Below are 16290 nucleotides of genomic sequence, written 5' to 3'. Positions count from 1 at the left end.
CACCTCTTTCCCCACTGTACCACACGCTCAATATTAGAGGAGAGAAAATCAGAGAGAACTTTGTCATTTACAGCCTTTGATGTGTTGCCATAGATGGTCGTGTCATCAGCATACATATCAACAAATGATTTAAGTATGTGTTTTGGGAGATCATTGATGTAGATCAGGAAGAGAGTTGGGCCAGGACGACCCCTGAAGGACTGTAGCATTAATACTGTGGGCCTCTGATTTCTGCCCATTAACCACTACTCTTATGAGCCTATCAGAGAGAAATGATTTAATTATTGAGAAAACATTTCCAGTTATTCCGTAGCTGGAAATCTTGTGAAGTAGGCCCTTATGCCATACCTTATCAAAGGCCTTTGATATGTGAAGAGCAATTGCCCTAGAAAGGAAGCCTTTGTCGAGAGATTCACTAATCCTATGAGATATAACCGTTAGCACATCTGCTGTAGATCTTGCAGAACGGAAACCACATTGCATGTCACTGAGAAAGTTATTTTTGCTGAGGCAGTTGACTACTTCTCTATTTAATATGCATTCCAGTAACTTACTCATAACACACAGGAGACTTATTGGTCTGTACTGAGAGGGAGATGACTTATCACCTGATTTCTTAAATACAGAGCATACTGATGCGGTTTTCCAGGGTGTTGGGATGCACTTCTCCTTAAGGCAACGCTTAAACAGTTTTGTATGGGGACAAGTTCTGGTTGAAGCTTTTTCAACACTATAATTGGAATGCCGTCAAGGCCAGTTGCTTTACTGGAATCAAGGTTCTTGATTACCTTGGCGACATCATACACAGATATTTGTATGTTGCATAGCATGTTGTCTGTTATAGGAGGAAATACAGGGAGTTGATGGCCTTTGTCGCATAGGGTAGAATTAGTTGCAAAGTTCTTGGCAAATGTTTTGGCCTTCTCTGATGCTGATGAGATGATCTCAGGCCCATTGATGATGGTTGGGATAGAACGCACGCTTCTGTCCAGGGGTATGTTTGCTATTTGCCAAAACTGGTGGGAAAACTTTACTTTAAAACTAACACCTAAAGCACATTTCGAAATGTACCCTAACTCTTATACTATAATTTTCCAATTAGTCACTAATCCACAAACCACATTTGATCTTTTCTTAGCCCTAGTAGATATTCACCTTTAATCTACACCCCACACATACATACCTCCTTTGAGACTGTAACCAATCTTAATCCTATTCTGAGGAGTGTAACTTCAAAGCAGATACTAATTCTTTGATACTAACTCTATCAATCCTTACTATCCATGCAGGAGCATAGAAATACCTGGCTTTGAAACAAGGTGCAGGGAAAACCCTCTCAGTGCTGATGGACCAGTAGATCTGGTTAGGTCATCCATCTAGGATAAGGAAACCTCCGATTTGTAAACCTGTACCACTTACCTCATGCGTCTTTGCATAAAACAGGGGAGGGAGGCCTCCTCATTCCTGGGCAACAACCTCCCTAGAGCTGGTGACTTGATCAAATCACAGGTTTGCAAACCTAAACTGCTTAAGGAGTAGATAGGCTCTGCCTATTTATACTCCATACTCCTTCTTTGCCTATTAGATCTGAAACTACTAATAGAATGAAATGATAGCTCAATCCAAAAAAATGTTCAAACCAGCCACACACTCACGCCTACTTCCTTGAGGCTTGCATTTACAAATATCCGAGAACTTAGAACTAACTTAGAGGATGCAGAATCATTTCTCCTCGCAAACTCCCCGGATATCTTAGCACTAACTGAAACTAACTTGCACTCCTCCATCCCCCTCCAACATCTTTAACATGTCTGGTTATCTTCCACTTTGTCTTAAGGACTCTAACAGGAATGGACTTGGAGTCTATATTTGTAACGCTCTCCCTATGTCTAGGGAATCTAAACTAGAATAAGGTGACCAGGCCTTCATGTAGCATCATCCATAACTTTGCTTGACACAGACAGTAACATTCCCGACTCGTCTCCCAGATCGTCAGGACCAGCAAGCCTCACTTCTGAATCTATTTCTGACAAGAGATCCTGAGGATTGTGTAACAAATGCTGATTGCCCACTTAGGAATGCTGATCATGCTGTGATAATGATAGAATCACTCTAAACTTTCGACCCCAAGTTGATGAGCCATTGCTCAAAACGACAACATACTAAAATAAGTCTGACTGGGATGCCATTAGACATTATATCAGAGATGCCCCATGGAGAAATATCTTTTCTCTCCCTACAGAATAGTGTGCAAATGAGACTACTGAATGATTCAAAGCAACGCTTGAAGCACATGTTCCTACATGGAAGTTATATAATAAATCCCACTCTCCCCAATGGTTTACTTCTACTTGCGCAGCCACCATTGCTCAGAGGCAACATGCATACCATAGATTTATACAGGATAAGTCCTGTACAAACAGACAAAGTATATAGAAGCTAGAAGTAATTGTAAGAAAGGAGTAACAACAGCTAAGAATGAATGTACTGAAACCACCAGGAAACGCATTGTAGCGCAGAAATTAGGAACTCATGATTTCTGGACAATCTACAATAGTGTAGTAAATGATGGGCAATCAATAATTCCCCTACTATCCAACAATCATGAAGTTGTTTGCACAGCAACTGAGATAACTAACATGTTTGCCCGTTATTTTCTCTCAAACCCATCAAACCATCAAACCATTCCCTCCCTGATTTTCCTCTGTGGACAGAAACCACACTAGATGATCTGAAAATCATCCCTTTTCAAGTACATGATATCATAAAAAGCCTAGACACCTCAAAAGCAAGTGGCCCTGATCTCATCCCGGCTGTGCTATTAAAAAATGCTCCGCTGAGGTTGCTCCAGTTCTCTCTAAACTCTTTAACAAATGTCTTACCGAATCTTGCTTTCCTGACAGCTGAAATACTGCTTCTGTGGTACCAGTTTACAAAATCTCTGGCGAACGAACTGACTCATTAAATTATTGCCCAATTAACCTCCTCCCGCTTTTTGCCAAAATATTTGAGCCTTTAATTAATCAAGCTCTAGTCCACCACCTTACAGCTGTTAAACTTCTGTTTGACCATCAATATGGATTTAGGCAAGCCCGTTCTACTGCAGATATTCTAACTGTAATCTCTGAACGTATATACCAAGCACTGAATAAGGCAGGGGAGAGGAGGGCAGTAGCCCTATATATATCAAAGGCTTTTGACAGGGTATTGCACGATGGTCTGCTCATGAAAATAAAATCTATGGTATTACTGGACGAATGCTTAACATAATTAAATCCTTCTTAAATGAAAGAAGAATCCAGGTTGTCCTCGATGGGCGTACATCCAAATAATATGATATAAATGCAGGTGTACCTCAGGGATCGATCCTTACCAGATAAAATTGTCTCTGACATGGGTATATTTGCCGATGACATCACACTCTATAGCAGGCACGTGGGGAAAACTAATGAGCACATATCTAAGGCAATGGCGGAAACCCTAGAGGCAGACCTTCACTCTGTATTGGAATAGGGTCAGAAATGGATGGTAATGTTCAAAGCTGCCAAGACAAAGCTCGTTTCCTTTAATAATTACATGAATCCTTACCAACCACCAATAGTTATGGCTAAAGATACATTACCTGAAAGTACTTTGTTCAAACTCCTTGGCTTAACGTTCACAGGGAACATGAGTTGGAATAAATACATTGAGATCATTGCCAAGGCTGCTGCGAAGAAGATGAGCTCTCTCTACTGTGCTAGAAAGTTATTTACGCCTGAAAGTATCCTGTACCTCTACAAAGCCACCATTCGCCCATGTATCGAGTACTGCTGTCACATTTCGGCTGGTGCATTTGCCACTAGTCTCTCGCTTCTGGACAGTGTTCTAAAGAGAGTCGCCAACCTGTTAGGTCCTGAACTGTTATTTAAGCTTCAGCCCCTGTCACATCGACAAAATGTTGCATCCCTCTGCTTGTTTTACAAGTATTTTAATGGTGGATGCTCTGACGAACTACAAGTTCTTGTACCTCCTCGATGAAAATACCCCCCGACAAACCCGACAAGCAGCGAAGTGCCAAAAGATCCCCAGATGCCAGAAACCCATCTACTCTAATAGTTTATTTCCCAGAATTGCTAGACTTTGGAATTCTCTTCTGGGTTCCTGCTTCCCCAACTGTACTGACATGCAGAAGTAAACAGACATCTTGCTGCTAAACTCCCTACATAGTACCCCTGAAACTTAGATCCCTGATAGTAGCCCCCTACATCAAAGTGCAATGTGCCTTGTTTGGTTAGAAAATGTAATAAAAAAAATGGTAAAACCAAACAGGAAAACCATGTAAAAAAATAAATTCATTGGACTTAAGGAGTCGGAGTTGGATAAAAAGTTCCGACTCCGTTTAGAAATCCGACTCCAACTCCGACTCCAGCTAAAACCTCCGACTCCAACTCCAACTCCGCAACTTTGCTTATAACAAATTCAGAAGAGATATTGTTAACAACAAAAACATAAACATACTAGCTGAATACATGTCAATGGCGGGGTTCCCAAACCTTTCTCTCCTGCACATCAGTTCAAATGAAATTTTCTTTTTGTACTTTGAATCACAATAAAATGTGCATTATTCAGGTTTATACTGATGATTGATATCAGTAAAGAAAATAACTGAAATACAATAGCAAGAATACAAACAATGAAAAAAGTAATTATCTAAAGTGAGATTCGAATCCTGAAAGATGTTGGAACTGAAGGCAAACTCTTATCCACTGATCACTGTCTTTTAAATTGATTATGAGTTTGGGATACAAAATTAAACATCTGTTTTACCTCTCCACATACATTTAATAGCTTGATTGACTAAAATAAATAAACATGAAGAAAAGTTTCATTTTTAATTAAAAAAAAACATGTCATGTGATGATTTGACTAACCAAAAACATGTTTTATTTATTCATCTGGCAGTAAAAATATTATTATATAATAGATTATTATAAATAAGTATGTTATTTGGTTGGCTGATAATAAAAAAATATTAAACTGGAAAAGAAGCCCTAAAAAAAGTAGAACATTTGTTTCCAATGTTTTTTTTTTCTAGGGACTTTTAATTTTTGATAATAAATTAAAAAAAAAAACGGTTCAAGAACTTTTGACATTAATAATGAAGCCTCGATTCCAAATTTTCAGTTCGTTTGGCTCTTAGATTAATCATTTAACTGTGATGCATTGACTCCCACACACACTGCAATACATAGTGACAACTTTGCTTTATATATCTATTCTATACTCCTATAAATTTGTTTTTCTTTTGTGAATTGATATTCATATTAAAAACCCTTTTTTCTATTTATTTAAAAAGAAAATACAACTTTTTTTCTTTTTATATATATATATATATATATATATATATATATATGGATCGTGGAATTGCATCCATTTGCAAAAGATCTAGCTAATTTGCATATTCTTTTAAACATTCATTTTAATTAATTGCATATTAGTTTTTTTCGGTTTTCTCATGAGATAATCATCTTTAGTTAACTATTAAATGTCAGTATATTCATGCAGATATTCTACACGATTTATACTTGCGTAATATTTGTGTAAAAAGGTTATAGTAAACACAAACCTCTTTCTATATATATTTATGTATGCGCATATATATTTGTTTAAAAAATTTTGCTTACTAAACTCCCCTGTCAGTTTTTGGTCTACAGACATGAAACTTAATATATAGGGTATTCGAACCCATGTAAAACTTTATATTTAGCCGGGGAAAATCGGTGCAAAAGTGTAAAAATTAAAATATGGAATTTGCCAGGTGAAGGTCAAACAACGGCATTACGAATATGCATGCATAGCATAATAGCTATTGGTCCATGTTTTAATTTTTAGCCTTGCAGCAAACATGTTTTCATAGATCAGGCATTAACCTCAAAGGAAAAAGTAAATCATGAGCTAAACATTTTGGTTTTGATTCTTGGTGGTGATGCACAAGTCATTTCATTTTTAAACTTTTTAAATCATTACTATATATTTTGTCCAATATAATATATTAGGTTAGTGCAAAAATAATGTCATTTTTTTAAGTTCAACTTCAAAAGATCATAACTCCTTTCATAATAAACTTTATTAATCAAAATAAGAACCATTAGAATCGACACATTTTTGCCAACAAGAAACAAGTTTATTAATCCCATCAGCATAAAAATCCGGAGTGGTGGAAGCGGTGAAGTCATTGAAGGCCGATTCGGCATCACCTCGGCTTTTGAAGCATTTTTCGTGCAAGAAGTTATCAAGATGCTTTAAAAAGTGATAATCGGTGGGCAAGAGGTCAAATGAATATGGCGGATGATGCAGAGTCTCGTAGCCCAATTTTTTCAGCTTCTGCATGGTCAGTTAAGCGTCGTCATAGAGGAGAATTGGTCCCTTTGTATTGACCAATTTTGGGTATATACATTGGAGCTTCTGGTGCATTTCGTCAATTTGTCGGCAGTGCTTCTCCACTGTAATCGTTTCGCCCGAATTCAAGAAGCTGTGATGGATGAGATCAGCTGCAGACCACTAAACAGTCACCATAACCTTTTTTGGTCCAATTTCAGCTTCGGGAAGTGTTGTGGAGCTTCTCCATCATCCAACAACCATGCCAACATCGCTGATTGTCATAGAGGATCCACTTCTCATCACATGTCACAATCCGCTTGAGAAATGAGTCATTTTTCTTGTACAGAAGAAGTGTAGAAGACACCTCAAAACGACAATATTTTTTATTATCGTTCAATTCATGCAGCCCCCATTTATCCAACTTTTTTGACTTTCCTATTGCTTTATATCGCAAACGACTGTTATTAATTGCAGTCGGCCTGCTGCGACTGTCTTCATCTTTTAGGCTCTCATTGCCATTGCAAATTTCTTGAAGCACTGTTGTGCCACACATTCATTAGTGGTTCCTGGGCCAAATGCCTCATTGATATCACGAGCTGTCTTGGCAGTTTTGTGGCCTAGTTTTAACTGGAACAAGAAAAGCGTACAGATGTGAATTTTGTCCATGCTGTCGAAATGCCTGCAAAAAAATGAATGAAGAGATTGAGAACGATAACGAATAACACGATTTGATAGAGCAAAAGACGCGCTTCAAAATGATATATGACATGGCTATTTATATATCAATGAATTAATTCAGAAATCATATATAAAAGTAATATATGTATATATGTGAGAAGACGATATTCTTTTTGCACCAACCTAATAATAATAAATATGAAATCTGCATTAATCAAAAGATCATATTTTACAACCGAGCAGCCTGCTAGTGTGTATATATATATATATTGGGATGGAGAGAGAGAGAGAGAGAGAGAGAGAGAGAGAGAGAGAGAGAGAGAGAGACTATAACCATCCATGAATATACGTTTTGCCGTCTATGCCTCAAGGCATAATAATCAGCTAATTAGTTTAGCAGTGAATCCTGTGCATATAAATGTATACTTAACTTTATATAAGAGATAAATTACACAGCACAATGTGTGATATGTACATATTTAAATATAATCTATACAGAGTATGAGAATTAGGCAGATGACATGCACATGTTAAAGTCACAACGATTATAAATTGTGGAAGGAAAATGAAGACAGTATGTGGGAGTTATCCCCCTTATCCTTTATATGACACGAATAAACAGAACAACATGGATATTTTTTCCGTGAATATACAAAAGTTGGATAAAAAAGTTTGTGAAGCAAAAAATAGAGCATCATATCTTGCTTTTTTTTTTAGTATAAAAAGGGTGTCTTTTATTTTTTTTAGTATAAAAAGGGTGGCTTTTATTTTTTTAGTATAAAAAGGGTGTCTTTTATTTTTTTTAGTATAAAAAGGAGTGTTTTTTTTATTTTTTTAGTATAAAAATGGTGTCTTTTATTTTTTTTTTAGTATAAAAAGGTGTCTTCTGTTTTTTTTTAGTATAAAAAGGGTGTCTTTTATTTTTTTTAGTATAAAAAGGGGTGTTTTTTTATTTTTTTAGTATAAAAATGGTGTCTTTTATTTTTTTTTAGTATAAAAAGGTGTCTTCTGTTTTTTTTAGCATAAAAAGTGTTTTCTATTTTTTAATATAAAAAGGGTGTCTTTTGTTTTTAGTATAAAAAGGGCGTCTTTTATTTTTTTTTAGTATAAAACGGTGTCTTTTATTTTTTTAGTATAAAAAGGTGTCTTTTATTTTTTTTGTATAAAAAGTGTGTCATTTGTTTGTTTTAGTATAAAAAGGGTGTCTTTTATTTTTTAGTATAAAAAGGGTGTCTTTTATTTTTTAGTATAAAAAGCGTGTCTTTTATTTTTTTAGTATAAAACAGTGTCTTTTATTTTTTCTTTGTATAAAAGTGTCATTTGTTTGTTTTTAGTATAAAAAGGGGTGTTTTTTTATTTTTTTTAATATAAAAAGGTGCCTTCTGTTTTTTTAGTATAAAAAGGGTGTTTTTTTTTAGTATAAAAAGGTGTCATTTATTTTTTTTTAATATAAAAAGGGTGTCTTTTGTTTTTTAGTATTAAAAGGGTGTCTTTTATTTATTTATTTATTTTTTTACACGGTGGTCAACTTATCAAGGCCCGGAAGCCACTCAGGGATAAGGGTTATTGCAAGTACAGTACGTTAGTGTGGAGATTTGATGAAGTGTTTACTTAAGAGGGTGGTTCATTAGGAATTTGTTTACATTAGACTTGAAGACATCCAAGTTGTAGTCAGGTGGGAAGCAGGCAGATGGAACAGAGTTCCACAGTCGTGCAGTTCTAAGAAAGAAGCTTTGTTCATGGAATCCACGTTCTGAATTAGGCACAGATAAAGAGTGGGGGAAATTTTTCACAGTGGATTCAGCTAGACGGGTGTTTATCGCGAAAGATTGGCGCGGGGGGGTGGACCAGAGATTGGAGTTCAGACGAGCAGCTGCCATGGAAATAACGATAAAACAAGGATAGGCTTCTGTGGGAGAGAGGTTGTAGGGTAGAGAAAAGGGTATCCCCCACTAAGCCACGAAGTCTATTTTGTACTCTATCAAGACAGGATAGGCTGTTTTTAGCAGCTCCTGCCCAGATATGGCAGCAGTATTCCATCCTTGGACGTAATTTTTTTTTAGTATAAAATGGTGTCTTTAATTTTTAATATAAAAAGGGTGTCTTTTATATTTTTTAGTATAAAAAGGGTGTCTTTTATTTTTTTTTTTTTTATAAACAAGGGTGTCTTTTATATTTTTAGTATAAACAAGGGTGCCTTTTATTTTTTTAGAGGCTGTAAACTATAAATTAAAATAAATCACAAAAAAATATTTTTATTTTATAAAATTGGTGGTTTATTCTAAAGATTAATTCTTGGCATTTATAATTTAAATACAATTTCGAGCATTTGCGTTATTTAGATTCTTTGGATTACTGTTCTCATCCAGAGTCATTTTCACAACGTTTCGGTCGATTTAATCTCTGACTTTCTTTGGGGGCATCTTGTTGTACTCAGGAATCTTTCTATTTAACTCGTGAATCTGCATAGAATTTCAAATGGAACCCTTTATTTAATTCATTGGGGGGGGGGAGGCATGCTCTTGTTCCATGACTGGATAGAAGTCCTAAGTAATTTGCAATTGTATTTTCGGTCACCCACACTGAGGAATGAATCATTGATCTTCAGAAGAATTACATTTTTACAATTAAATTTTACCAAGTACTCTAACCACTGCGCAATGGGTCCCTGCTGACAAAACTAGAGCATGCTACCCCTAATGAATTAAATAAAGGGTTCCGTTCAAAATTCTGTATAGATTTCTGAGTTCAAGAGAAAAAATCCTGAGTTCAACAAGATACGCGTGAAGAAGGTCGGAGGTTACATCAACCGAAACGTTGTGAAAATGAAACTCCAAATGAAAACAGTAGTCTGAAGAATTCAAATAATATAAATAACCAATCCTCATCTCAAAAATTCAGAAACATGATTTTGAGTATATGCCCCATGGCTCGGACATATATGGCATAATCTAGAGATCCAATTTTCACAAACTATACACATTAAATTAAGCTCGATTTCAGCAATGACACATTGAATGTTGACTTCCAAGTAGTCTATTATGTCTAGCTTATCAGCATAGACATGGGACTTTACATATTCCCCCAAAGAAAATAATCTAATGTGGTTAAATCGCATGAACGTGGTGGCCAGTCAACAGATCTATTTCAGATCAAATTATTGGTTCATCAAATGTTTCTCTCAGTATATTGATCATATCATTTGTAATTTGCAAACACTGCTCGAGTAACAGTCTCTTCATGATGAATTGCCAAACCAAATTGAACTCAAAATAATCGATAGTTGCCAAATCTGCAATTAAAGAAAACAGAGTTGTCAATTTAAAGTTCACTGCCTTTAAAAAAAAAAAACACCCTGTAAATAAATGTCAATTTGCATGTGTGTGGCTCATAGAAAAAAAAAAGGTTTGAGAATCTATATAAACACTAAAAGTGTATTTATACAAAAAATCTTTTGGGAAGACAATGGAAGTGGTCACGAATCTCTAAGTGCCCTTTTAAAAGACCTATGAGGCCAGGACTCCTCTTACTTTAAATATATCATATTTTTAAATTTTAATCATATGTATAATATTCTCTGGAGAAGACAATGGAAATGGTCCTAAAACTCTATGTGGTGCTGCTCAAATATGTACATCCAATTTTAATGAAATCATATGTATAAGGTACTAAATTCAGAGAGTTTTATAAAATTTGTTTTAGAAGGCAAAATGAGGACAATAAAAAAAAAAAAAGATAAAAAATAATATGGTGCTTTAGACATAGTAGAAAAAGACATAGTGTTCCTCACAAAATACCAAGCAACGTCGGGTTTTCTTGCTAGTAATGTGATAATCTATTGTTGAAGCAACGTTTATAAAATAAAAAATGAAAACCTTTTGTATCAGAGATAACATAGCTTATATCTCAGCTAATGTAAGCATCGTTAATAAGGAAATAGTTTTAAGTGTGTTTATCGACTAAAAATCATGTACTAGCAACCACTATCTGGTATTGCCCTGGAATCTGTTTAATAATTTACATGACTGCCTGCAAAAAATCTTGAAAACATTATTTAGCTTATGAAATATGAAAACAATTTTGGCTCATAGAAAAAAAAGGTTTGAGAATCTATATAAAGACTAAAAGTGTATTTATACAAAAAATCTTTTGGGAAGACAATGGAAGTGGTCACGAATCTCTAAGTGCCCCTTTAAAAGACCTATGAAGCCAGGACCCCCCCTCTTAAACTTTAAATATATTCATATATATATGAAACTTTAAATATATTCATATATATATATATATATATATATATATATATATATATATATATATATGAAACTTTGGATGAAGTAAAGAATAGATATCCTGTAGCAGACGACGCCGCCTGGCGGTGCCAGGCGCACATTTCAACTAACACCGGTGATTCGACCTTGACATTGGCACAAGCACATGGCGTCAGTTGTTTTTAAACACGTCAAATAGCAAACATGCTCGAATCAGCATTTTTAAAAAAATATATTTACAAAACCTTTGAAGATTTAAAAGAAAAAGGGTAATCGTGAAGAAAGAGAGAGCCTGTTTCCTCCGTTTGACTATAGGTGGCGTTAATGTCTGTCCACCCAGTTACGGAAGCACAAAATGTATATAATGGCACCGTTGAAATAAAAATAAATGTTTAATTTTAAACGTTTTTTTTTGTTTGTTTGTTTTTTGCAAACATATTTAAGTTTGTTTGTTTTTTTTTTCAAACATATTTACGTTTGTTTTGTTGTTGTTGTTTTTGCAAACATATTTAAGTTTTATTTTTCCAAACATTTACGTTTTGTAGCTAGTTTATTTTCAAACATTTACGTTTTTTTTTGTTTTTACGTTTTTTTGTTGTTTTTTTTTTTGCAGGCATAAACTAAATATTTTTGAAATATTTTCCTTTTAGAAAAGTTTGCTTATGCACTTCTTGTACCGCGCTATTTTTTTTTAATTTTTTATAGTAGTTTCAAGTAATATTCAGGTTTTACAATATCCCTTTTCAAATATATATATAAATACTCGCGGAAAAAGTAAAATAAGTCCAGAAAAATTAAGAAAAAAGAGGGGGGGGAGTCAATAAAAAAAAAGATAAAAGAAAAAACGTTGACTTTTTTTATTATAAGAACGTAAAAAATACTCGCGGAAAAACGGTTGTACCCATAAATATGTTTAAAAGAAAAATATAGCAAAAACATTTAATTTATGCTTGCAAAAAAAAAAAAATTAAAATTAAAACAAAAATAACGTAAATGTTTGAAAATAAACCAGCAACAAAACGTAAATGTTTGGAAAAATAAAACTTAAATATGTTTGCGAAAACAAAACAAAATAAAACTTAAATATGTTTGCAAAAAAAAAAAAAAAAAAATGTTTAAAATTAAGATATAATAAAAACATTTATTTTTATTTCAACGGTGTCATTATATACATTTTGTGCTTCCGTAACTGGGTGGACAGACATTAACGCCACCTATAGGCAAACGGAGGAAACAGGCTCTCTCTTTCTTCATGATTACCAGAAAAAGTATATATTTACAAAACATTTTTTTAAAATAAGTAACAAAACGAACGTATTTAAATAAAAGATATTTAAATAAACGGGTGTCTCTTTCTGTTTCGGATTTTTGCGACCAAGATTGATTTTTATGTGCCGTGTTTTGGGGGGTTCTGTGTGCGTTTTTAAGACAATTCAATATTTATTCTTTAAAACATTAACTTCAGCGACAATTAATATATTTTCAAAATAATATTTTTAAATATTACATTAAACGTTTAATGGTGGAGGGGGGCACCCTACATAGAGATTTTTTTATTTTCTCTCACAGGTTTTGAATAAAATAGAATACGGGAGAATTGGACTTATCTAAGTTGCCACTTAGTGCCATGCTCTAATACCTTACCTTATAGAGTTTATAGAAATATGACGCACGCGCGTAGAAAAACTTTCATTCAATGTCTGGTGGTTCTGAAAAATAATTTCATGCATCTCATGTCATGCGTCATGCAGAAGGAAAAATATTAAAATACAAACACATGTATGGTATTATATATATATATGTTTATTATACAATAATATTGCAATTACAATAATAATTCCAATAATAATAATAATTCCAATAATAGTAATAGTAGTAATAATAATAATAATAATAATAGAAAGAACAGACATTAGGTAGGAAAAAGTTTTTTGGCGGCCATGACACCTTAGACTTAGACCATAGATTAATTTCTTTTTTATCAGTCAGAGTCTGTCAGCAATTCCTCGCAGTACATTACCAATGTCTGCAAGGATTTTGTGTGTTTGTGCGTTATGTGTATGCGTGTGTGCAGTTCCCTGTCTCGTATTAGTGTGAACTCGTTGATGTTTTTTTTTTTTTTTCGTCGTAGTTCTCTTTGTCGTCGTCACTGTCAGTTATTATGATTAAGTCTGTACTGTCAGTGTCTGGTGGCGCCGAAGGCGAATTACTGTTTGTCATCATGTCTTCTAAGTCAGAGTCCGTGAATGGTACTGTGTCCTCGGAGTCGTTTGGTGGCGTCGGACAGTTTATGGGATGTCCGTGTGTCAAACATACCTGGGCTGGCTGATCTGGATCTAGGATGCATTGCTCGTTTATTTCAGGCAGTAAGTTGCGCCGCACCTCTCGTACGCGTAGTTTCTTGGAAGGACTGTGTTCGTCCTCCTCCTTCCACGTGTATCTTGATGACGGTTTCGGTTGCGCGGTCAATTTTCCTGCCTTCGGGATGTAACCGTCTCGCTGGTACTCAGTGATGTGTTTCCGCCATATTGTCAGCCACATCAGCGGGTTGAGTTCTAGCGTTCCCCATCCCTTTAGGTCGTCCATCGCTGTTCGGGTTGTAAACAGGAACATCCTGTTGATCATGGCCTGTTTTTCGTTGGCCACGTGACGCCATGGTTCGTCGTTGCTGGTAGACAAGCAGGGCGTGCGTTTTAGGATTCGCTCGCTCTGGTGCTTTGCTTCACGTTCACGTAGGTGTCCGTTCCTTCTAGGATGCACTTGGCTTCCTCGACGTTCTGTGGCGTGAACCACATTTCCTCCGTGAATATGAGGCTCTTGTCTACGCAGCTGCCGAAAGTGAAGTTGTCACTCGCCTGGCATCTCATTCTCCCCGCGTTCATCAGACCGTTTGTGCCAATGTCAAGGTCGAATCACCGGTGTTAGTTGAAATGTGCGCCTGGCACCGCCAGGCGGCGTCGTCTGCTACAGGGTATCTATTCTTTACTTCATCCGAAACTTTAAATATATTTATATATATATATGAAACTTTAAATATATTTATATATATATGAAACTTTAAATATATTCATATATATATGAAACTTTAAATATATTCATATATATATGAAACTTTAAATATATTTATATATATATGAAACTTTAAATATATTTATATATATATGAAACTTTAAATATATTCATATATATATGAAACTTTAAATACATTTATATATATATGAAACTTTAAATATATTCATATATATATGAAACTTTAAATATATTTATATATATATGAAACTTTAAATATATTTATATATATATGAAACTTTAAATATATTTATATATATATGAAACTTTAAATATATTTATATATATATGAAACTTTAAATATATTCATATATATATGAAACTTTAAATATATTTATATATATATGAAACTTTAAATACATTTATATATATATGAAACTTTAAATATATTCATATATATATGAAACTTTAAATATATTTATATATATATGAAACTTTAAATATATTTATATATATATGAAACTTTAAATATATTTATATATATATGAAACTTTAAATATATTCATATATATATGAAACTTTAAATATATTTATATATATATGAAACTTTAAATATATTCATATATATATGAAAACAATTTTGCATCAACCCCCTCTCCCACACATACATGCCATCAAAGTAAAAAGTCAGCTAGGATTTAAAAACAAGAATCAATGTAAAAGAGATTTGATGTCCCCAGGTAGAAATCAAATTTGGAATCATGTTGTAGCTGATTGGAGTCTTATCAATTTGTCCATCCTGTCAGTGTTATTAATAAACAGATTATAAAACATTATTGTGTAAGTAGACTAATAACATTCAATTGGGAGAAAAATTTTATCAAAAAGGGAAAAAAAGAAAAAGTTTTTGCAGCAAAATTTTGAAAATTGATTCTAATTAAATTTCTTTACAGTGATGGGAACTGTGGGAGGGTTACTTTCTCTTGTCTTCTCTACCAAAACTGACTGAACAGTTTTTAAGTATGTATTTTTGTGTTAATGTCAAAGAAATGGGTGAAGAACGTCTTTACTTTCTACACTGATGTTTACATAAGCATGAAACCCTAGTGTCTGTAGGTATATAAAAATAATCATTTATAATTATTGTCACCCCTTTAAGAAATAAAAATAATTCCAAAATTGAACACTGTCTGGTGAAATGGAAAAAATCGGTCAGTTAACCTTGTCTGCGAGATTGTAACTTCCTGTTACTCGATCACTCTAAGATGGTCTGTATTAAAAGTTAAGCTCCATTAATATTTAAGATTTCCCTTAATTTCATGGTGATGAACAATGGCCCTGGTGTATGCTCCTTGCAAATGAAGCCAAAGGTGGCTTCGTTGCAAGGTTCGAATACTTTAATCAGTGTTGATCGTCATCTCCTGCATTGATGATTCTATAAGCATGAAACACTAATGTCTGTAAGTATATGAAAATAATTATTTATAATTATATACATGAATATATATTTGTGATAAATAAATATTTTTATATCCATAGATATAGATGTTTCGCATTTTTATTTTATGCTTGTCAGTATGGAATTATGTAACTTTATTGCTAGTCAAACGATTCAAACCCCAAATCCAGTATTATGAACCCTAGTCTCATAACCAGTAGGCCAATGTGGTGATTATGGTTTGAAATGCTAGAGAACTACACCTTGTATTGTGTAAACACAAGTATAGTGATTATAAAGAAAGTTATATTTCCCAAGGGAGAGAACCATGCAACATAGCTAAATTTATGAATCATCAATTTATTATCTCCCAAAAAGGCCCAACTTAGTAGGAACTGAATAATTATTAATAAATATTTTTATATCCGTAGACATATAAATATTTTACATTTTTATTTTACGTTTGTCAGTATGGAATTATATAACTATACTGCTGGTCAAATGATTTGAATCCCAGATCGACATATTATGAAC

At 33.9% G+C, this 16290-nt stretch overlaps 1 protein-coding gene across 1 annotated transcript; it reads right to left on the bottom strand.

The window, feature by feature from the left end:
• Positions 1–6112: 6112 nt before the first annotated feature.
• LOC145245945 (uncharacterized) lies at positions 6113–14216 on the bottom strand. The gene is made up of 2 exons (XM_080107707.1): positions 13626–14216; positions 6113–7042 (listed from the first exon to the last, which is right to left on the bottom strand). Exons 1-2 carry the CDS (start codon positions 13932–13934, stop codon positions 6953–6955), a joined length of 399 nt encoding a protein of 132 aa, XP_079963833.1. The 5' UTR covers positions 13935–14216; the 3' UTR covers positions 6113–6952.
• Positions 14217–16290: the final 2074 nt, after the last annotated feature.

Source organism: Euprymna scolopes, chromosome 23 (assembly GCF_053919585.1).
Source record: "Euprymna scolopes isolate OS-2025 chromosome 23, ASM5391958v1, whole genome shotgun sequence".
NCBI classification, from domain to species: domain Eukaryota; kingdom Metazoa; phylum Mollusca; class Cephalopoda; order Sepiida; family Sepiolidae; genus Euprymna; species Euprymna scolopes.
Note: the sequence above shows the minus strand (reverse complement) of the source record. Positions and strands in the feature narration are given on the sequence as shown.